Consider the following 24322-nt stretch of genomic DNA (forward strand, 5'->3'; position numbering starts at 1 on the left):
CCTGTTCGTTGTATCGGTCGCCCTCTCACTAACTCTGGTCTTATTTCCATGCTCCTTTCTCTAGGGGCCCGCCCTGAACGCCTTCCTGTGTTTGATGAGGAGTGCTGGCAGCTGATGGAAGCCTGTTGGGATGGCGACCCCTCTCAGAGACCTCTCTTGGGCATTGTCCAGCCCATGCTCCAGGGCATCATGGACCGGCTATGCAAGTCAAATTCTGAGGAGCCCAACAGAGGGCTAGATGATTCTACTTGAAAGCAAAGACCTTCCTCTTTTACTCTCTGTTTCTTTCCTTCCCCCACCTTTTGGCCATGGGAAGAAGCTGACAGTTGTTTTTTAAGAGAGCTCCCAGGGGAACTGATGCTTGCTGGGCAGCTTGAGACCTCCCCAGGCAGAGGTGACTCCTGGATAGTGCTGTCCGAATGGCTGAGCATATTCAGCAGTTCACTGATGCCTCAAGCTATTTCTTTAGCAAAAGATTGTCTAGGACATGGGTAAAAGGCCGAAGAAAGCAATGTTCTGGCCTCAGAACTGAAAAGGAGGTAAATGTTACCATTGTCTGTTCACTGTGTTTCTAAGACAAGTGGGACACTGCATTGGCAATAGTATTAAAAACTATAATTTTCATAGTTTTGGCATTAGCTAGGGATAGTTTGGTTCTATCCGGTTGTCAGAACCCTTAAAAAATTGAAGCTTAGTTCTGGAATTGTGAAAACATAGGTGCAAAAAACACAACGTGTGGCTACTGAGACGCAGAGATCTCAGGTGGCAATAGCCAGAGGCCCCAGTGATAAAACTAGAAACAAAGCTCTCTGTCCCCTCCAATGCCTGTGTGTTTACATTTATAGGACCACATAGCCCTGACTTCTGGAGAGTATTTCACAGTTACATCACCAAGAGGCCACAAAAAGACAAAAGCGTGTGTGTATGCTATTGGATTTTGAGTTACTGCTACTCCTAAAACAGAATCTCTTCTCGCCTTGGGTCTTCATTTTTCCCCTCTTTTTGTTCTCAAGATGAGGAAGCACCAGTTAACATGATACTTAGGGATGAGTGTCTGAGTAAAATTGACTCAGTGGGAAGTATTTGGTGAGACTGAGAAGTGGACAGTGATCTGGAGGCCGTGGGTCTCCATACAAACCCACCAGAAGGATACCAGCTTGTTTTTTAAAACTTAAAAAACCCAGAAACTCTTCTTTTTGTGTTTGAATCTAACACACTGATGTTTTTAAACTTGATCGTTGAGCTTTTTAACCAAGGTTTCTTCTGCAACTTGTCCCTTCTCTTTTCCTTATTTTAAATGTTAGAAGAAAAGGACCAGATGAAAGAGAAGAACACTTTGTAGTTCTGTGTGTGCCCCTTACCCTGTGTGTTAGTGTCTGGGGAGGGCCCCCTCCCTTGCATTCAGAAGGTGGGGTGGTGGTCTTTGGGAGAGTTTGCCACAAAGTGTACATCAGAAGAGAAATTCTTATGCCAGTCCAAGGGAGGGGAACAATTTAAACATTGGTGTATCTCAGATCTTCATTTCAAGCCTCCCTCAATCAGGTAGTCCATTCGATTTAGAAAACAGGTAGGTGAAGGAATGGACAGTGGAGGTGAGTAGCCTCCTCCATCTGCCTAAGCCCCAAGCACTGTGGTCTGACCCTGTGCCTAATCCCAAACTGAAACAGGTCCCTGAGGAGGTGTATAACATAGTGGGCAGGTTAGCTGCTGGAATTTTCTAGGGTTGCTTGTCACAGACTGCCCATCTCTTAAACATTAACAGGGTGTAAGTGGAGTCTACAATTTAAAATATTCTTTTTCATATAACTTTAAAAAATATTTTTTTAATGATTTTAGAGGAAAGGAGAGGGAAAGAGAGATAGAAACATCAATAATGAGAGAGAATCATTGAGCAGCTGCCTCTCCCACTAGGGATTAAGCCCACAGCCTGAGCATGTGCCCTGACCGGGAAATCAGACTGTGACCTCCTGGTTCATAGGTTGACGCTCAACCACTGAGCCACACCAGCCGGGCTCGTAGAACTGTTAAAGTTCAGTTTTTAACTCTGGCTCTTCTGGGCTCTGATTATGACATGTATGATTATAGTAGCCCCTTGAGCACTTGTAGCCCTTTAGAAACCCATATAGCGTGCTGAAAACCTGTTTACTTGCAAATGACAGGTTGACTGACCCAGTGTCTTTGGGTTCTATAGGCTCCAGCCTCGTTTTGGTGGAATGTTCAGTGTATCTCTTAGAATTTTTAACACTTATTTACTTCAAATAACTATTCTTGTCAGCATTAACTCGTTGCCCTTCTGGGGACTATGATGGGCCTTCCAGGGAGCCATGTTTCAAGTTTAAAAAGTAGAGGCCAGTAGTCTCTACTTGACAGAAAATCTGTATAAGCCTTGTTCTGTATGACATTCCAAGAAAGCTTTTATATAGTAGTTCCTTTTTCTAGAAATTTCAAGAAAGTTTTTATACAGTTCCCTTTTCCAGTCATTTTAACTCTGACTATAATCAGAAGTCTGTGCTCCCATTATGGAGACCACATGCCTAACATTCTTAGGAAGCCTTAGTTCATACCCCCACTCAGACATGGGAGGATAGGTTTTCCTCTACCCGGAGTCCCTTTTCAGTTTCTCCCTGTGGCTTAGTCTGCTCTCCAAAATCAGTTTTCTAGCAGATTCCCCATCTTTTTTGCCTGAGTGGGGAGGAAAGGGCTAATGGACGTGTAATTGTGTTACAGTCCATTACATCTTTTTTAAAAAGGCATTCTGACAAAAGGTGCAGAATATTCCTGAAAGTCTCCAGGCTATCAAAGCCCACATGTGGACATTTGGAGGTGTTATTTAAACACTCAGCAGGCTGAGTGCAGGGGTACATATGTATAACACGTGTATACTGTGCTTTTGTTTTACAACATTGTTAGCAAATTTCAGATTCCTTTTTCCTTGGCACCCGTTATTATTCAAGTAATGGAATGCCGTGAAATGTACTGTATTGTATATTACTTGGGAAGATACTAGGTGTTAAAGAAGTTTGATGGCAATTGGGCTGTTAAGGGCTCAGCAAGACCAAAGGCTGAAGATTTTACCTCCTAGCTTTGGAAGGGGGGGGGACAGAGAAGGATGAGATGAAATAATTGCCCTGTGTTCTATTCTTCTAGTCAGTTTAATTATGGCAATTTTCCCCAGCCTGAAAATGATCACCTGGCCATTTTTAATGCCCTTGCAGTCTGATCACTTATGTTGCTTCAGAACTGAGTGGGGGACCTTCCTGCAGAGCAGTTGGAAGAAATGGAGTCTGGAGCCAGGAGTGGCTGACCTGTGCCTAAGGAGCCAGCAGCAAAGCAAGGTCAGTCATGGGTGGAGGAATGCTCGCCTGGGTGAGGTTTCCACAGGCATGTCCTGGTTCCCTTGATCCTCAGCAGAGAGTAGCTCACTGATGACATGCCTTCCACATCTCTGGAAAGTGCTGGTTCTTCCCAGACCAAAGAGTCACTTGTGACTACATCAGTTGCAGGGGGACAGAGCACAGGCAGCAGCTTCTCCTAATTTTTAACACTAAAAGTCAAGGAAACAGTGAAGAAAGGTTACATTACCACCACAGATATAGGGGAATGGTAGAACTCTCAACTAGTACCAGTCAGCTCTCCAATGCATTTTTTTCATCTTTGCTTGAGCTGTCAAAGGTGTTGGAAACATTTTTTTTTTTTGTCACCGGAGAAGTGGTTTGGGCTGCAACGTGATAAATGCACTGAATGACACTTTATTTTTTGGTTTTTATTCAGCACTGACAAGCCAAGGGGGATTGGTGGTCTCAGTAGCACTTGGGGGAATAGAAACTCCCTCTGGCCTTGCTTTGGCAAGAAGGCATGCCTGGTGTTCTATCTGCCCAATCAGGGAACCTTCAAACTCCGCAGTGCAGCACAGCAGGCTCAACGGCCCTCCCAGAGTCCATTGCCAATAGAGGAGTTTCTTTGAGATTTCAAAGCTTGATTTTTGGGATTTGCTGGCTCAAATAACCCACTTTCTCTTTAAAAGAAAAAAAAAGGAGGGTTTATCCTTCTAAATATGGAGGTGGGGTGGTTAGGGCTAGTGGATGTCAATAGATAAGGAGGGAATAACCTTGAGAAACTTATATTGCAAACTCCCTTGGGGGTTTCACGTAGCACTACTGTTCTTACAAGGGTTTTATTTTTAACTTCATCTGCTGTGTTAACATCCAGTCCAGTTGAGATGATGGCAGAGACTGTGAACACCTGGCACTGGGTAGGCCTTCTTCCCCAGAGGGTTGAAAAGAAAATTGGTCTGGACAGCTTGTTGTCTTTTGTCTTCATGTAATATTTTTGTTTGTTTTAAAGCACTAATGTTTATTACAGTGTTAAATAAAAGTGTAACATACTAAGTGTGTAGAATAAAAGTGCAATAACTAGAGAAATTACTTTGGCACAAACTTCAGTCCTTACACGCTCTCCTTTCTTGTGCTACCTGTCTCTTTCCACATTGTTACATTTCCACACTGTTACAGCAGGGCCCTGTTAATTGTGTGTATGTTTAAGAGACGCAATTAAGGGATAAGTCTTCACTTCGTGTAATTCTGAAGGGTTGGGTTTGGTTTTGTAGAGTATTCTGTATACTTGTTTGGATGTACAAATGCCAGATGTGCTGTATAATAAAGACCACATTAACGTTTTAAGTTTATGTGTGTTTGGCTTGATTCCCCTGTGTTAACAAGGCACTCCCTATTCTATTTCTTTTCCACCGAGACCACTGCAGTCAGATGTCTTTCAGTTTGCCTTAGAGAGGGATAGGACATGCTGCTCCCCCATAGATCACTCTTGATTTCCAGGTACTTGACCTTCGCACTACCAGAAAGTGGGGCAAGGAAATGGAAGGTGGGATGGTGGGGAAGAGGGGGGCAAGGCGTGGTGATAGCAATTTATTTTTCAGAGCCTTTCCTAGGTTCACACATGTTTCTCCAGCTTCTTTCCAGCACAAACTTGCAGCATTCTGAGCTCATGCACAAGCCTAGCTATTGTTTATTACACTGTGAGAGAATCTGGGGATGGAATCTATATACCAGACCATCTGCATTTGGAATATTTGAATTTCCTATTTAGGCTCACCCCACCTTCTGATGTGCTTGTTAGGCACCATCATTGGCCACTGCCAGCAGAGAGGCACTATCTGTTGTCACCAGGAAGTGTCAGCAGGTTGCATGCCACCTTTTCCTGTAGGGCAGTGATGGCGAACCTATGACACGTGTCAGCACTGACACGCGTAGCCATTTCTGATGACACGCGGCCGCTGAGGTGGCCGCATGCCGAGGATGAAACATTTGCTGCTCCTGAGGATGAAACATTTGCGAAATAATGTTTTTTCCTCAAAGTGACACACTACCCGAGTTATGCTCAGTTTTTTGGCGAAGTTTGACACACCAAGCTCAAAAGGTTGCCCATCACTGCTGTAGGGTGTGCTTGTTTGGGGTTACTATTTCATGCTTATATGGCTGCATCACTTTTTGCTATAACTGCTTGCCACACAAGTTTAGCCAGGAGATGGCAGCACAACTTAAACAGTTTATGTGTTTTTTTATTGTCTTAAAGGAAAAGCTGAAGTTGAATCTCAGTGGTTCTCTGCCTTCCCCTACACAAAAGTCATTTAATGCACATGAGCTTCTTACACTTGTGAAACTCTCCACTAATTCCAGCCACCCTTCACAGCCAAATATATCCCATCTTGCATGCATATACCCTATATTGTAGTATAAAGTTCAGTATGAGTTCTCTTAACTTCCTCTCCAACCGTTATTACTTTGGAAAAAATAGCTTATAGTATATACATTTTTAGATTGTGTATGCTTTTCCAAGAACACATCGCTCGGCAGGCTTGTTACTTGAGTAAGGCAACTAGGGTGGCCTCCCTGGTCCTGTGATTGGGTGGGGTTCCAAGAGAAGAGTCCACCAAGTTTCTGAACACTGTTCAATTTAACTTAGAAATTTCTGCCTTGAGTAGGATCCCAAGGTGTCCATGAAGTGCAGTTCTCATGAGGGGGCCACTAAACTGGTTGAGGTCTCTTAGGGGCTTCCTTAGGGGCCTGTTCCTTAGTATATTCTAAAGGTGGTATTTCAAATCTGGAAAAATAAACTATCTTATAAAACTAGCTATTCACCTGAGGAAAGAATAGACTCAAATCATGCACACAAAAAAGTATACTAAAGATACAAATATTAAAAATAACTATAAAAGAACTTGATAATGGTACACACATTGAATATTTATTATATACTAGGCACTATTCTAAATTATGTCTATATATTTATATAAAGGTAGATATATAGATATTCACTTAACCTTCATCAGAACCCCACTTTACTGATGAGAAAATTAAGTACCACTGTCATGCAATTGATAAATGCCAGAGCTGGGGTTTGAACCTAAGAAGTCCAGTTCCAGAACCTCTCATTCTACAACTAACCACTATGCCTTTCTGCCTCCAGGAAAAAATGTGTGTAAGTATGATCATTTATTGTTTGGAGGAAGGGAGAACTTTTTTGAGTGTGATCAGAAACCCAAAAGCCATAAAGAAAAAATGATAGAAATTATAAAGAACATATATACATCCAAAGACACCAAAAGCAAAATTAAGACAGATCATTAATTTGGAGAGAATCCTATATAATAAAAGGCTAATATGCAAATCGACTGAAAGGTTGATCGACTGGTCGCTATGATGCGGGGAGTGGGCCTAAGCCATCAGTTGGACATCCCCCGAGGATTCCCAGACTGCGAGAGGGCGCAGGCCGGGCTGAGGGACACCCCACCCCACCACCACCCTGTGCACGAATTTCATGCACCGGGCCTCTAGTAATTATATAACTGATAAAAACATTCATATTCCTAATATATGAAGAAACCAATAAAAAAATAAAAACAAATAGGCTAATACGTATTTGAAAAAGGTATTTATCCTCACCTAATAATCAGGGGGAATGCATATAAAAACCAAAAAGATATTTCCATCCATCAAATTCCTGAAAATAAATATTAAAAACCTCTTTATAAGTGTGGGTTATGAGCACTACTTTCTATATTGTTGGGAAGTGAATATAGCCACAAAAGACCAATTTGTCAGTACCTAATATAAACATTTTAAATGTATTAAATTATTTTCAAAGTTAATGTATTTTTAATTGAGTTTATTGGGTGACATTGCTTAATTATATAGATTTCAGGTGTACAACTCTACAATACAACATCTGTATATTGTAGTGTGTGGTTACAGCTAGTTGGAGGCAAGGACAAGACTAATTTCCATGTCCCCTGATTCCAAGGCCAGTTTTCCTTTCTTAATTACGGCTCCCCACTGACCCTCTTGAGTTGAAGAGGAGGCTGACAAATGAGCATCTTCATCTTTCTTCCAGCCACGGGGTCTGGTAGAGCCTCATGTGTAGTACCCCTCCCCCCCAACCAATTTAGGCATAAGGAGGAGTCTGGCAGCTGGTGTCATCTACCAAATTGCCCTGAATTGCAAGAATAGCTTTGGAAGAGCTTACTGAATCAGAAGCTGGGGTGAGGGGTGCAGGCCAGGGCAGGTGAAGGGACAGGCAGCCTGAGGATGCCGCCAAGTGCTTACAAGATGTGGGGTTGAGGGAAGGGTGAGTGAAGACCAGCTGGGCCCAAGTTTTCCCTGAGGTGTAACTTTGATAATTTGCTGCATTTCAATGACTACACCCAAGGAGGGGTTGGCTCCAAGAAGCAGAAGCCACTGTGATAGTGGGATTGTTAAATAAAATTGAATGACAGTTGTTAAAAATGGACCATCGCGATAAATATTGGGACCACTGCAGTGGAAGTTTACAGTGGGGAGCGAGATGGGGCTCAATTCTGAATACAGTTTGGGCAATTCATAGCCAAGAGATTTTAAAATGTGGAAAAGTGTGCGTATTAGAGTTGATAAAATACAGTAGCTTGGATCTCTTCTTTGAACTCCAAGTCTGTATGGTCACTTGAATTTCCGACAGGCTCCTTAAACCTAATGTGTCCCAGTGTGGACTCTTCATCTACCTTGCCAGAGCTGTTCCTTTTCCTGCATTCCCTGTTGTGGCAAATGGAGCCACCCCAACTAGAAACATCTTAGTCATGCCAGTCTTCTGACCCCCTATCAGTTCTGTCTCTTACATCTCTCTCGAAGGCATTGCCTTCTCTCTTCCCTTTATCATGGCTTTGAGTCAGGTCTTCCCTGTCTCTCCACTGGATTACAGCAGTAATCTCTTAATTGCTCTCCATTCCTCTAATGAATCCCTAGTCTACTCTGTCCTTGTTTTCTTTCCTAAGCAGCAATCTGATCTTATTCCTTGCTTTTAAAATCCTACAACATGAAGACTCTACCCAAAAAAACAGGCAAAGAACATGAAGAGGCCACCTCACAGAAGAGAAAAATACACATTTACACATGTGAAACGTTGTTCATCTGCATTATGAAAATAAATGTAACAATGACATTATTAATCTATTCAATTGTCAGTTTGTGAGAACTGATGATAATGAATGATTACAAGAGTGTTGAGAAATATTCGTATATATCATTGCTGGAGTACAATATTTTTGGGTGACATTTTGGCAATGTTTTGGATATGTCAAAGAATGCAAATTGTCTATGATCTCTGAGCCTCAATTACTGCATTTGGTCAAACTGGGCTGATATCTACCCTAATGGCCTTAAAGAAGTGAGATAGCTTAGGGGAAAGTGATCTATCTATATAAAAGTCCATTATGCTAAGTGTCCCTTCGCCCGTCCGACCGGTTGCCAAGACGCACACTGACTACCAGGGGCAGATGCTCAATGCAGGAGCTGCTGTGATGTGCACTGGCCATTTACAGAGAAACAGCAGCGCGGACTTGGCGCCGACAAAGCAACACTCAGCTTCCCCCAAGTAGGACATAGGCCCTGCCACCACCCCAGAGTGACACCCCACCAAATCGCAGCTGACACTGCCGAGACCCTGTGGCCAGCCCGGAAACGGTCGCTGTGGGCACCAGGCAATGCCTTCACGTAGCAACGCCTGGCTTCCTCTCCCTAGCAACTAACCTCCTTGGAGTTTCTTCAGCCCAGAAACACGACTTGCTTTATAGCCAGATGGAAACATTAACACTTTAACCAAATGTCTGTGAAGCATTTTCCCGTGCCTCATCTCATTTGATCTTCACAGAAGTCCTGGAATAGATATATAGGAGGCTCTGTGGAATCCTATTTTCATTAGTTGGAAAATGGAGATTTATAGAGTTTAGAAACTTGACCCAACTGAAAAGAAGTAAGAAATGGTGGACCTTGAAAATGACTTCAGGTTTTCTCACTGCGCAGAATATAGTTAAACACTGCTGCAGTTAAATATTTTACCCTTTGTTCTCCCTGCGTGATCTACAGTAATAATCTGCTTCGTGTTGATATCTACTGTGTTGCTGACAATAACCTGAAAGAGAAGTTGGGGTGCTTCACTGGGCTGGAAAAAGTTTAGCTAAAGCAGGTCTAATTAAACAAGTTTATTCTATATATATAAAAGGCTAAGTTGACTTGAGCATGTGCAATACATATAAAGCTCTCGCTGGCGCCAATTGCACGCGTGTGTTTCCATCTGTCATTGTCGATCATGAATTTGGTTGACACTTCTATTATAGAGAAAGGGCAAACAGCAATATTAAAATATTTCTTCTAATGAATTTCCTTTCATGTGCACGAATTCATTCATGGGGCCACTAGTTTGTAAATAATAGCTAATATTCATGGGGCACTTGTTCTATGTACTTCATATGCTACCTCATTTAATCTTCACAATAATTCTGTAAGTACTACTATCACCTCCATTTTACATATAAGAAAACTGAGGCACAGAGAATAAAATATTGCCCAAAGGGTGGAGCTGAGATTCCTGGCATTAAATCTACACAAGTGATCTGGCTTTTTGCAGCAACCTACAACGCAGTTTTTTGTGTGTGTGTGTGTGTGTGTGTGTGTGTGTGTGTGTGTGATAGCCCACAGCATCCATAGTTGAAACTTGTTTATACAGAATTTGCCTCTTCGTTAGTTACCATCAACTGTCTCTAATTGCTTTGGTATCTCATCACAGTCCTGTCTGAGCTCCAGGGTACTCTGCCCGCCCCCCCCCCCCCTCCCAATTCCAATTCATTTTCAGTCAACACTGGGAAAGCCTGAGGTAAAGGCCTAACAAACACTGTCGTACATTTCTATGGGATCGATGGCATATCTTTACAAATGTAAAGACGGATACACAATAACTAGCTACATACTAGTACAGGTGAGTACGCGCCTTGATCACGACAGCTCGGCTCCACACTTGATCGCTGGGGCTGACCTTTCCAGCTTTCCTGTCAGTCTTGTTTGCCCGGAACCTTTCCTGCGGATGCTGATGCTGCCGCCCGGGACAACACCGCTGAACACATAACAGAGCAGTACTAGTCGTCTAACTATATGCCTGAAAGTTCTAGCTCACGTACATAACCCGGGGAGAAACAGCCTCAAGTTCTTGCGTTTTTTAAAGTACTAAGTGACGAAGACATTTTTATTCCTTAATAAATATCATAATCAAACGATTTCGACAGAGTCTGTTTTTCTTTTTGGTTAGGCATATATTTGGACAGCCCACTTGAAACGAACAGGGAAGGCGGGGGAAGAAAGCGGAAGCCGAAGGGTCTTCTAAACCAGAAAGTCTCCGGAGCTAGCGCCGGGCTATTGGCAGCGCCCCCCCTTTTAGACGCAGTCTTAGAAGCCGGCGGGGGGAAGGCGTCGTCACTGGAGCTGAGACCAGGCGTCCAGAGTTCTCAGGAATGAACCTCGAGTTGCTCGGTAAGAAAGGCTATGGCTGCGGCTTAGAGAAGAATCCTTTGGTCCTGGAAGAGAGGGAACCGGGGCGGGAGGGGATTCAGGCTGCAACCTGAGGTACCTAGTTCTGCTGCGGGTCCCCGGGCGCTCCTGCTGTGCAGCAGCAGCGGCAGCAGGAGGAGGAGGATGCCCGGCTTCTGCCCACGCGGAATGCATTGCCTTCCCAGAGGCTACTTTCTCGTTAGTTTTGGAGCGATAGGGACAGTTTGTGACTTAGTTGCGATGACAAGGACCACAGGTGCTGAAGTACCTCCGAACAGGCAGGACCAGAGTTCCTGGAGGAGAAGGAGTCGGAGGAAGTGAGGCTTGAGGTGAAGCTCTGAAGACTTGTCAGGGATGTGGGTGTCTGGACAGGCTAAATCTTTTTGTAGAAATACCGGAGGCCCAAGGAGGGGAACTTGGAGATCTTCTAGTTGAAACCCCTCATTGAACAGATGAAAAAAAAAAAAAGGCTCAGAGGGTAGCGACTTGAAGGCACTAAACGAGTAAATGGCACAGTTGGCACTGGAACCCAGTTATCCTGTCTTCCTGTTTAAGCTCCGCAACTGCCAGGGACGGTGTGTAAAACACTGAGGTGTGAACCACCGAGGTCGTTGCCTTTTGTCCCCCTCTCTCTGAGTCATTTCCTCCCTACCCCTCACCCAAGTTGTTTAAAAACTGGAGGCTTTCATTATGTGTTTAGCATGGTAGCCTAGGGATGTCTGAGTTTCCAGAACTCCTGAACGAGTTGCTGTCTTTATGGATATGCTTCTCTTAAAAAAAAAAAATCAGAAGGTGGTTTTGGTTGTACAAAGGGGCTACAAAGATTCTTAAGAAATGGTCCTTACCTTTAAGGAGGTTTTTGTTAGGCAGAAAGATTAAGAAGGTGATGTAAATAGCCATAAGGTATGCCAGAACATAGGAAGGCCTTTAAGAGTCATTACAGAGAGCTAAGAACATTCTGAAGAGGGGACGAATGCCTTTGGGGCAGGGGAAGAAAGGTTATCATGAACAAAAAGCCTGTGGAGGACTTGGGAGTTTTGAGCGGACATTTAAGATTGGTAAAATATTGGCAGCCTGTAGTATGACGGAATAGGGAGGAGTGCTTCCTAGGAATGTGGGATTGAAGACCTCAGTGAGAGAAGACCTGAAGCATTTGTGTGCTGGGCCAGGTTGTGGGTACTGTGAGCAAAGAGAAGGTCAGGAGATGGGGTTGGTGCCCCCAGTTTTGTGGAGGCTCTTGAATGCCCAGCTGGAAAGTTTGTGCTCTTTAAGGAAGGTATGGCAGGTCCATTGAAGGGTTTTGACCTGGTAAGTAGCTCAAACAAAGCTCCGGATTTCTTTTTAAGATTTATCTGACAGCATTGTTTAGTTGAGTCTTGGAGGGTGTAAAACCAGTTTGCAGGGCTAACGTAGGTGAGTGATATAGAAGGCCTGAGCTAGAAACAGAAAGAAGAGATATCCAGGAAGCAGAGTGGACAGAATGTGAGAATCAATGGCTTATCGCGGTGTGGTGCTGATGGGGAGAAGAGACTGAAGAATGATGGGAGCCAATAGTGGTATTGCTGATAACTTAAGGATATTGGTAAAAGGCAGCATTTTGCATGTTGAGTGTGGATCTGTGGTTCAGGAGATAGGGTAGCATCTATGAGAGGGATTTGTAATCTTCCTATAGGTGGGCTCATTGAAACCTTGTGAGTAGATGAGACCAAGGGAGTAAGTGGGAGGGGCAGAAAACTGACAAGGACAGAATCTTGGACATTACCTATATTTAGGGGATAGGAAGAGAAATAAGTGATGATAATAAATTAACTAACAGTTATATAGTACTTACTGCGAGCTAGGCTTATTTTTAAGTGCTTACCACATATTTATCCATACATAGAAGCCAATTGTAGAGCATTTGAGGCCGAGAGCTGGAAAAGGGCTGCTCTGTTTAGTCCTTAAGCAGCTTGGGGGACCCCTCAGCAACTTGAGCATTACAATGATTTTAGGAAGGTGTGGGAGACAAAATGGAGGGAAAGAGTTGACCCTTAGTTTTAAAAACTAAAATATAGAGGAAAGATGATAGGCTATTACCTTCAAAGAGATAGCACATGGGAAAGGTGGTTGTTTTCGTTTGTTTGTTGTGTGTTTTAAATACAGAAAATTCATGAGGGTGAAACTTAGGAAGGAATAGTTAGTATTGGAAGTATTGGAAGGTTATGCAATTTAAAAGAAGGCTGGGTCCACCCTGGCTGGTGTGGTTCAGTGGTTGGAGTGTGTGGGAGGCAACTGGCCACTGTGTTCTCTCTCACATGGATATTTCTCTCTCTCTCTCTCTCTCTCTCTCTCTCTCTCTCTCTCTCTCCCCCACACACACACACACACACTCTCTAAAAATCAATGGAAAAAAGTATCCTTGGGTGAGGATTAACAAAACAAAAATAATTAAAATAAAATTAAAGAAGGCAGGGTCCAAAAGGTACAAATCTCTATGGGGGTGACTCTGAGTTTTAAAGCAGGAAAGTTAGTGTTACAGAGACAAAGAGAAAGGAGCAGAAATGATGTGATTGTGGGAGCATGCTAAAGGATATCTGGCCAGATTTAGGAAATGAATGATAATGTGTTCTTAATGTGGACACTCAAGATACTAAATCTGCAACCACTTTTTGAGCCTTTGAGTTGTGTCTGGCGGTATGCACAGGAGATACAAAGTTACATGAGTTTTTCAAACTTTTCCCACAACTCACAATAAACATGTATTTTCTATCACAACCCATTATTTAGACTTACATATATAACTAAGTTTTTCAAAATTACACTTAATCCTTGTTAATGCTAAGTGTCCTCTGGTATCTGCTAACCTATTAAAAAATTTGTGGCTCACTAAATTGATTTATCCATTTATGGTGGATTGGGTCCTACTGTTTGAAAAACATTGAAATAAGACACAGCCTTTGCCCTGGATAAATATATAGACTTAGGAGAAGATAACTGTGTATAATATGGAACCAGCTGAAAGAACAATTAATTCTGTATTGTTGGGGCTGGCAATAAAATTTGGGGATGATTTTACAAGAGGAAGTGCCTTTTAACCGAGACAGTAAATATGAAGTAGGATTTTTCCAGAGGGACAGTTGGAGAGGTAATTACCAGCGCAGAGATCAGTGGTGGTAAAATGTGTGCCGTATGTTCAGGAAATGGTGAGTAGTTTATAGCTGGTGCTTAGGATGGGTTATACAAGGTTCTAAACTAAGTGCTGATGGAGAGTTAGCTAAAGATAAATAGGAAAATACTGGCTGAGACCAGATTGAAATTGCTTTTTTAAATTATTCTTAGGCCCAGCTGGTGTGGCTCAGTGGTTGATCATTTACCTATGAATCTGGAGGTCACGGTTCGATTCCCGGTCAGGGCATGTGCCCAGGTTTCGGGCTCGGTCCCCAGTGTGGGGCGTGCCGGAGGATTCTCTCTCATCACTGATGTTTCTATCCCTCTCTCCCTTCCTCTCTGAATTAAATAAACTCAATAAAAATATTTTTTAAAAAATTATTCTTAGGAGTTTTGTATATTGTTCAGCAAGGGATATTTTTTAGCAGTAAGTGAAATGATGAGATTTGGGGCTTAGAAAGTTGATTGTGGCAACTTTATGAAGTGTTGAGGGAGGCAAGACTGAAGCCTAGGAAATGTAGTAATTATGGTAATGATGGCATTGGATTGGGGTGGGTGTAGTGGGTTCAATTATCTAGACACCTGCAAGTTGGATTTCTCTAAAAGAAATGCCACCAACTCCGTCATCACTTGTTAGATTGAGGAAGCAGAATGGAAACTGCTACTCTGGACCTAATTGCTACAATAGGGAGGAATTGGTTGGCAAGTAGGAAATGATAGGAACATTGAGAGGAAAAGGCCATGAAATTTTAGAGTCATGGTAAGTCTTTAAGGAGGGGATGTTCAGCACTTTAGAGCAGGGGTGGGGAACCTTTTTCCTGCCAAGGGTCATTTGGGTATTTATAACATCATTCATGGGTCATACAGAATGATCAACTTAAAAATTAGCCTGCTGTATTTGGTCAAACATTTAATTAATTCACCCCTGATGCCGGGCAGGGCCAGGCCAAATGATTTCACAGGCCTTGCATGGCCCGCAGGCCCGATGTTCCTCACTCCTGATTGAGAGGATAGACATTATTCCATATCACAGGGCTGGGAGGAAGAAGGCTAGGAAGGCCTGTAGCTCCAAGGCAGTTTGGAAAAAGGATCCTGGTAGCAAAAAAAAGGGTTTGACCTGGGTTTATTTCTCTTTGGCATTCATATCTTTGGGCATTTTTTCCCCTTAATGGTCTTGAACCAGCCTAAGTAGTCTAATTGTGACAGAAAATGGTAGCTGGTGGGAGGATGGAGAATGTAAAAGTGGTCTTGAGCATTCTGAGGAGAGGCCTTGTGCCCTCCTAACCCTGCTTGATGGCATTCTTGCTCAGACTCTTCAACCAAAGTGTCCCAAACTAGCTTAGTCTTTTTGTGTTCACTTTCTCTTTGTGTTCCTTTAAACTCCTCTTGTACCCGTTAACCAGGATGAACCTCAAAAAAAAGAAACCCACCCCAAAACATAAAAATACGGAGTCAGAGGTAACGTGTTGAGGGGTAATCATGCATTAAAATGGTCCTGGGTTCTGGATCCTCTCTCTCAGATTCTTTTGTGTGGCTTTCCCTCCTCCCAACACAGCACAAGTCACACTCGGTTCCTTCCTGAGTGCTGTATATTTTTAGGTTGTGTTTCTTAATTTGTTTATTATTATTATTATTATTATTATTATTGATTTGAGAGAGGAAGGGAGAGGGACAGAGAGAAAGAAACATCAAATATGAGAGAGAGTCATTGATTGGTTGTCTCCTGCACACCCCACACTGGGGATCGAGCCCTGACTGGGAATCGAACTGTGACCTCCTGGTTCATAGGTTGACGCTCAACCTCTGAGCCACGCTGGCCAGGCTTGGTTTTAATTTTTAAATAAATTTTTGTTTGTTCTCAACCATGTGAACATAAAGCTATATTATTGATTTGGAAAAATGTATATATTGTTAAAGAAGCAAGTCACATAATAATGTGTGCACATTAGATAAATCAAGATAATTACGCTTTTTGACAATTAGGTACCTTGAGTTTCATCTTTCTTTTGGTTTTCTTAACTATGGGACCTGTTTTTTTTTATGTTTTCTATTAAATTTTTTAAAGGACAAAATGTAATGAAAGTGGTTTTCAGACTTTTTTTTTTTTTAATTAGAGAGAGAGCGGGAGGAAGAGGGAGAGAAAAAAAGAAATTTCATTGTGAGAGAGAAACATCGGTCTGTTGTCCTTGACCAGGGACTGATCCAGCAATGGTGACCTTTTTGGTGCACAGGACTGTGTTCAACCAACTGAGAACCATACCAGCCAGGGCCAGACTCTTTATTTTTTTTAAATTAGAGCAGATGGCTTTCTTAAAAATAAAATCTTATTTGGATGCCTTATATGTAAAGCAGCTTTCTTGAACCTGTAGTTCTCAGTGTATAGTTTAAAAACCCTTGTAATAAAATCTAAGTAAATACTGGCAAAGATGGTGCTGCTGCTGAAATTAAACTTTTTTAAAAATATATTTTTATTGATTTCAGAGAGGAAGGGAGAGGGAGAGAGATAGAAACATCAATGATGAGAGAGAATCATTGATTGCCTCCTGTACACCTTCTTCTGGGGATCCAGCCTGCAACCCAGGCATGTGCCCTTTATCGGAATTGAACCCAGGACCCTCCAGTCTTCAGGCTGACACTGTCCACTGGGTGAGACCAGCTAGGGCTGAAATTAAACTTTTGGCAAGCAGGCGGTATCATATCTATAGCTTGAAATGTTTATTACTACTAATGTTTAAATACCAAATTTAATATAGAAAAAGCAGTCAGGGATTTTTGTACCAAAATGTTGTTTGCTTAATGTGCTTAACCAACTGCCAGATTATGTTACAACCTAAATGCCATTAATAAGGGGAATGATCACTGCTGGTTGGCTGTTGTTAACAAAGATTTTAGAGAATAGTTGGGACTTAAGATAATTTGATTTGATTTTTAAAAGTTTGTTATTTAAAAATAAGCATAATAACATCATTACATGTTTACATAAATAACACATTTTTATGGAAAATAGTTACTTTACAACAAAATAAAATTTAGTAAGAAGAGTGGCATTGTTTTACATTTTTACAAATCTCTGTAAAGTTTTCCTAAATAGAAGTTGGCAGTTTTCTTACATCTGCTTCTGTTCTGCATTCACTCTGTTGCAATATCATAGGTCATATAGCCTCAGGAGAACTCATCTATAAACATGAAATAACGAGGATAAAAAAGCAAGTACCCTCTTGATATGATAATGAAAATAGGAAAGGGCTTCAGTTCCCCATCCACATTTTGCAGGTCACTGCAACACACCATCCATGAGCTGTAGGATCTGTGGTATGTCACATGTGTTCCATCAAATCTCTTTCTTTGCTTTGTTGCAGAGTCCTTTGGGCAGAATTATCCAGAGGTAAGAGTATAGTATTGTGATTCTTAGGAACATGATAACTCACTAGCTCTTGTGTTTGAGTGGGAAATGCACTTTGATCTTTTTTTTTTTTGACAAGTATTAAATGTGATGATATATCTTTTGCTATAATAAGGAACTAAATGTTCAATTTTGAGTGGGGGAGGCAGATAGGCAGTTGGCTGGAAATCTCACCATAATGTAAATATTATAATTAATTTTCCTTTAAATTAAAAATGACTTTGATTAAAGGATTGCAAAAAGCACCATCACCTGTATATAGATTTTTTCTAGTTTTGATCAATGCTTTTACATAGTAATAAATCAATATGTATGCTATAAGTGTGCTTTATTTTTTTAAATGTAAAAAGGTTTTGTGTAATACTTGGAATATATTTCATTGTAGCCATGATTATTTTAAATGGCTAGATATTAATGTAAAATAATTTATTTGGCTTTTCTAATGTTACACGTATAGGCTGTTCTAGGATTCTTGTTTTAAATTATTTTTCTTGGGATAAATTAAAAAAATATGATTACTGGGTCAGTGGGATGACTCTTTCAATGAATCTTGTTATATTTGGCCTAACTGTCCTCCAGAGTGTGTGTACAAAGTTACAGTGGTAGTGTAAAGGATTGATCACACCTATTTCCAAAAATTCTGTTAGCTTTTAGAAATATTTTTTCATTTTGACTAGTTTAATTGATACAAGAACATACGTAGAGATTATTGTGGTGTACAACATGATTTAAATTCAAGAGAAGTGTCTATAGATAGTAGAGAACCTTTACAAAATGATTTGCACACCTTGGTATTATTGTCTGTATTCTTGTGTTCGTTTTAATTTTTAGGAAGCTGATGGAACTTTGGATTGTATCAGCATGGCCCTGACTTGCACCTTTAACAGGTGGGGCACACTGCTTGCAGTTGGCTGTAATGATGGCCGAATTGTCATCTGGGATTTTTTGACAAGAGGCATTGCTAAAATAATTAGTGCACATATCCATCCAGTCTGTTCTTTATGGTAAGGAATTTTAATATTACTATGTTTAATATGAGTTAAAGCAGGGGGATGAATGGTGACTGTGTAATTGGCAATCTTATTGTAGATATTTTAGTAATGTAATTACTCATAGCTGATGTAGACCTTGAACCCATGTTGTCCTTCAAGTTCCTTTGTAATAAGAAATTTAGTGTACTATATGGATTTGTATAAAGCTTTGTCTGAGAATATTCAGTACTGAAAAGAGATATTTACTGATTGTAGCTGTAATAATGTTTGTGATAAAGATGTTTCATTTAAAATAAAAAATCTTGGTTAGGAGAGAAGCTTGGAAGTCGTCTAGTCCAGCCTTGTACAGGTTCTTGATTCCAGCAATTTTAGTTACCCAAAGCATGTCCATTTCTTCATTGAACTGTATAGTTATTACGGCTTTCTGTCAGATAATTTGAGTTGAATTCTGATTTAATATAAATTCTTATTGATTACTTTCTTACTCTCTGAGATGACTATTTAGGAAATTTTATTTTGGCACAGCACTTCTTTTAAATGAACTTGGGGCCAAAAAAAGTACCTAGTCAAATCTAAATTTACTAAGCGGTAACATATTTCCTTTTGTCTAAGTAGAAGCTGCAGAAGTATTGTTAAGCACTGGACTGGGGGGAGGCCTGAATCCCAGTCTAGTTTTGGCCACTAATGAACTGGTGGTTTGGGGCAAGACTTTTCTCTAATATACAAAGTGAGAGTACCAGCCTGGGTGATCTCTTATGTCCCTTCCAGCTCCATTGCTTTTCATTTCTTTTTTATTGTTGTGTGTTTACATAAATACTTATTTTTTAACAGCTTTATTAAGATACTAGAGGCCTGGTCGTGCACATTGAAAGGAAATTAATTAGAAGATGGTCAGCGGGGCGGGACTGGTCGAGACTGGCAGGACATGCCCTGGAGCCAGCCTCCCACGGTCCCTCCCTGGCCAGCTGCACCTAGGGCGGCACCGGGGCTCGAAGGGTGTCTGTGGAGTGAGCAGGGTCCCTTGGCTTGGACTGTGGGGATCGGGCTGAAACTGGCAGTCTGACATCCCCCGAGGGGTTCTGGAGTGGGAGAGGGCACTCTGCAAAGTTGCTGTTGCTTGGCAGCTCCTGTGTTGAGTGTCTGCCCTCTGGTGGACAGTGCGTGTCAAACCTACTGACCTCGCTTAGCCTTTTATATATATACTAGAGGCCCGGTGCACGAAATTCGTGCACTGAGGGGGGTTGTCCCTCAGCCCAGCCTGTACCCTCTCCAATATGGGACCCCTCAAGGGATGTCCGACTGCCCGTTTAGGCCCGATCCCACATCCCTCTCACAATCCAGGACTGCTGGCTCCCAACTGCTTGCCTGCCTGCCTTCCTGATTGCCCCTAACCGCTTCTGCCTGCCAGCCTGATCGCCCCCTAACTACTCTGCTGCCAGCCTGTTTGCCCCCAACTTCCCTTCTCTGCCGGCCTGGTCACCCCTAACTGCCCTCTCCTGCAGGGTTGATCACCTCCAACTGCCTCCCTTGCAGGCCTGGTCCTTCTCAACTGCTCTCCCTTGCAGGCCTGGTGCCTCCCAACTGCCCTCTCCTGCTGGCCATCTTGTGGTGGCCATCTTGTGTCCACATGGGGGCAGGATCTTTGACCACATGGGGGCAGCTATATTGTGTGTTGCAGTGATGATCAATCTGTGTATTACTCTTTTATTAGATAGGATAGAGGCCTGGTACAGGGGTGGGGGCCAGCTGGTTTGCCCTGAAGGGTGTCCCGGATCAGGTGGGGGTTCCCTTGGGGCGTGGGGTGGCCTGAGCGAGGGGCCTGTGGTGGTTTGCAGGCTGGCCACGCCCCCTGGCAACCCAAGCGGAGGCCCTGGTATCTGGAATTTATTTTCCTTCTACAATTGAAACTTTGTAACCTGGAGCGGAGCCAAGCCTGGGGCTCCCTCCAGGCCGACAGCCATTTGTGTTGGGGTTATAATTGAAACTTTGTTGCCTTAAGTGGGTGGGCCCGGCCAGAGTGTGTGGAAAGCTTTGCTTCCCCTGTTGCCGGTGGCAACCCTGGCCTGCTCTCTCAAGCTCCATTCTGCTGCCATTTGTTTGAATTTGTTTACCTTTTATAATTGAAACTTTGTAGCTTGAGTGGAGGCTTAGGCCTGGCAAGGGCAGGCGGAAAGCTTGGCTTCCTCTGTTACCTAGGAAACCTTGCTCTCTGTGGCTGTAGCCATCTTGGTTTGGGTTAATTTGCATGCTCGCTCTGATTGGATGGTGGGCGTGGCTTGTGGGTGTGTCGGAGGTATGGTCAATTTGCATATTTGTCTATTATTAGGTAGGATAGATTTTAATTCAACAGTCTCCTATGGGTAGTAACTATTATTGTTCCTGTGTTATAGGTGAGGATATTGAAGTTTAGAAAGGTATATGATTGGCCAAAGATCAAACAGCCAGAAGGTGGTAATGTCTGGGCATAAGTCTGACTCTTGAGCCTGTGTTCTTAACCATGGAGATATATTGCTTGCTAAGTCCTCATTAGCAATCTTTGTTTTAAAATTTGGATAAGTACTGGTTTGGGGTTTCTTTTTTTGTTTCTGCCTTCTGTTTTCAGTTCTGTTTTCTTTTTCCTCCCTTCCTATGGGTTTCTTGAACATTTCTTAGAATTCCATTTTGATTTACCTGTAGTATTTTTTTAGTAGCTATTAGGTATTATATTGTATATATAAAACGTATCACCATTAGCTGGTGTTGACATTTTACCAGTTCAAATGAAGTATAAGAAACCTTTCCTTTCTTTACCCTCTTTTGTTTATAATTGTCTTAAATATTTCCTCTATATTTTGAGACCCACATACGATAGTATTTTGATTTTTGCTTCATATGTCAAAGCTCAAGAAGGAAAAAAAGTCTCTATTTACTGATATTTTTACTCTTTGTTCTTTCTTCTTCATGTTCTAATTTCTTCTTTTATCATTTCCTTCTTGTTTAGAGAACTTCCTTGAGCTATTCTTTTAGGGTAGGTCTGCTGTTGACAAATGTCTTGATTTACCTCTTTGTTCCTGAAGGATATTTTCACTGAATATTGAATTTGGATTGACCGTTCTTTTCTTTAAGCCCTTAAAAAATGTGTCACTTCCTTCTGACCTTCATGGTTTCTGATGAGAAATCCGCTATCATGTGAATTGTTCCATATAGGTAAGGTGTCATTTCTGTCTTAATGCTTTTAAGACTTTTTTCTTTGAACTTCCATTTTCCTCTGGGCAGAAACCTCCACCTGGCTGGCCTTGGCTGCACATTCTGGATTGCAGTCTTCGCCCAGCCCCAATAAATCCTTTTTGCTGAATGAGGGGGAAAAAAAAGACTCTTTTCGTTGTCTTTAGTTTCAGAAGTTTGTCTCTGTGTCTTAGAGTAAATTTCTTTGAGCTCATCCTGTTTGAAGTCTATTCAGTTTCTTGAATCTGTAGGTTATATAATCTTGCCAAGTTTGGGAAATTTTCAGCATTATTTCTTCAAATACTTTGAACCCCTACTCTTTTTTCTCTCCTCCCAGGACTCTGATAATATGGCTTTAGATCTTGACTATAGTCCCACAGGTCTGTGAGGTTCTGTTCATTTTTTCCCATTTGTTTTCTTCCTGTTATTCAAATTGCAATTTTTAAATTTTAGCTACTGATTCTTTCCTCTTTCTTCATTGGCTGCTGAACCCATCTCTGAGCGTGTGGTTTTTTGTTTTAAATTTGTTACTTATTGATGACAGAAAGAGAGAGAGAGAGAGATCAGTTTGTCATTCCACTTATTTATGCACTCATTGGTTGATTCTTGTATGTGCCCTGACCGGGGTTCGAACTGTGACCTCCTGGTTCATAGGTTGATGCTCAACCACAGCTATGCCAGCCAAGCTGTTTTTTTAATTTTAGTTATAATTTTCAATTATAAAGTTCCCATTTCAGTACTTCTTTGTATCTTCTGTTTCTTTGCTGAGACTTTTCGTGTTTGTTTTTCCCCCCATTTATTTCAAACATGTTTGCAGTTTCTTATTGAAGCATTTTTATGATGGCTGCATTTAAACCCTTGTCGTATAATTCTAAATCTGTGTTATCTCTGTGTTAGTATCTGTTGATTGACTTTTCTCATTCAAGTTGAAATTTCCTTTGTTCTTGGATTGATATGATTTTCATTTGAAACTTGGGCATTTTAGGTGTTGTGTTGTGTTGTAAGGATGTAGAGCTTGTTTATTATTTAAATCTTGTGTTTTAGCAGGCCTCCTCTGAAACTGCACCAATGGGAAGGGAGGGCACCATCTTGTTATTGCCAGATGGGTTAGAAGTCCAAGTTTCTCATTTGGCTGCAATATGCTGGGTGAGATTGGAAATTCAGGCTCCCCACTGGGCCTCCTAGGCTGATGCTGTCCTGCCTGGGAAGGCTCGGAGTGCTTTGTTCCCGTTCCCCACCTGGTCTACACTAATTCTGAGGCTGAGATCCTCATTACCACGTGAAAGTGTGGCTTTCCGGCGGAACTTTTCTGACACCAGCTAGGAGGGAAGGGTGCTTTGCTGTAAACTGGGCAATAGTGGAAGTTAGACTCTATTTACACCTGTTGACTGGGGTTGCAGTTTTTCCTGTGGTGGTTGCTGGAGTCAAGTGCCTGTCGTCTAAACGTTTTCTGTCTCTGGTTTGTCCTTTCCTGGTCCTTTGGTCAAAGAAAGCAGGCTCTTCTCCAGCCTTTTTGTGTGTGTGCATTGGTATCACTGTGCTGTTGGCTTCTCCATCACTTGGTCTGGGACATGGGAGGCAAAAAGAACACCCAGTGAACTGTTATGTCATTTCTCTGTCCTGCAGTCTCTAGCCAGTTGTCTTCTCTCTGTCTTCCAGAGTATTTTTCTGTTTGTTTATATATAATGTCCAGGTGCTTAGCCGTAGTTAGCAGGAGTAATTCATTCCTTTCTTAATTATTTTAAATACCAGATACTTACCTTTATTATTTGTTTAAGCTCTGAAGGTTTTACTGCAGGAGCAGTCAGAAAGCTCAGATACTCCCTCTCCACCCCTAAGAAAATAACCTGTTTTTTGTTAAATCAGCACTTAAGGGCTCGCTGATTGTAGACTAATGCATGTTTTTTCACAGAGCCACTTGTAGTGTTATCTTGAATTGTTAAGTGCTTCTGTTACTAGATATGAAAATGTCATGAAAACATTCTTATTGCTTAGTTGGGAGAGCTTGTTGTATATGTTTTAAAAAAAGAAATATTGAGTATATGTTTTAAAAAAAGAAATATTATGACTTAAGAGTTTTTGTCCGTAAGAGTGGTATGATGTACTTTACCTTAAAACATGTGCTAAGCCCTGACTGGTTTGGCTCAGTGGATAGAGCGTCGGCCTGCGGACTCAAGGGTCCCGGGTTCGATTCCGGTCAAGGGCATGTACCTTGGTTGTGGGCACATCCCCAGTGGGGGGCTTGCAGGAGGCAGCTGATCGATGTTTCTCTCTCATTGATGTTTCTAACTCTCTATCCCTCTCCCTTCCTCTCTGTAAAAAATCAATAAAATATATAAAAAAAAAAAACACAAAAAAAAAACATGTGCTAAGTTACTCTTTTTCCCTTCTCAGCTGGAGTCGAGATGGCCATAAGCTCGTGAGTGCTTCCACTGATAACATAGTGTCACAGTGGGATGTTCTCTCAGGAGACTGCGACCAGAGGTTTCGGTTCCCTTCACCCATCTTAAAAGTCCAGTATCATCCAAGAGATCAGTATGTTCAATCTGAGCTGTTCTTCCTGGGGTGGGGTCTAATTTTATATGGATTAGCTCCAGGCTTATGACAATTTCAGTTTAAGGTTTTGGGCAGCAAATTCACACATCCCTAGACCTTCCACATAAAAAAAAGTCTTCCTGTCTAGGTTGGTTCTACTAAATATATTTTAAGGA

General features: G+C 41.8%; 2 protein-coding genes across 3 annotated transcripts in view; both read left to right on the forward strand.

Annotated features, from left to right (window-relative positions):
- Positions 1 to 4679, forward strand: part of DSTYK (dual serine/threonine and tyrosine protein kinase) — a 52770-nt gene extending 48091 nt beyond the window's left edge. The window contains exon 13 of the mRNA XM_008154205.3: positions 65 to 4679. Within this exon, the coding sequence (XP_008152427.1) occupies positions 65 to 252 (188 nt within the window). The 3' untranslated portion in view covers positions 253 to 4679. The remainder of the gene's footprint in view (positions 1 to 64) is intronic.
- A 6035-nt stretch (positions 4680 to 10714) lies between these two features.
- The window catches only part of RBBP5 (RB binding protein 5, histone lysine methyltransferase complex subunit), a 28392-nt gene continuing 14784 nt past the window's right edge, over positions 10715 to 24322 (forward strand). For both annotated transcript variants that reach the window (XM_008154207.3, XM_008154208.3), the window contains exons 1-4: positions 10715 to 10847; positions 17372 to 17397; positions 18247 to 18419; positions 24006 to 24146. In XM_008154207.3, coding sequence (XP_008152429.1) covers positions 10829 to 10847; positions 17372 to 17397; positions 18247 to 18419; positions 24006 to 24146 — 359 coding nt within the window. In that variant the 5' untranslated portion in view covers positions 10715 to 10828. The remainder of the gene's footprint in view (positions 10848 to 17371; positions 17398 to 18246; positions 18420 to 24005; positions 24147 to 24322) is intronic.

Source organism: Eptesicus fuscus, chromosome 22 (assembly GCF_027574615.1).
Source record: "Eptesicus fuscus isolate TK198812 chromosome 22, DD_ASM_mEF_20220401, whole genome shotgun sequence".
In the NCBI taxonomy this organism is placed as follows: domain Eukaryota; kingdom Metazoa; phylum Chordata; class Mammalia; order Chiroptera; family Vespertilionidae; genus Eptesicus; species Eptesicus fuscus.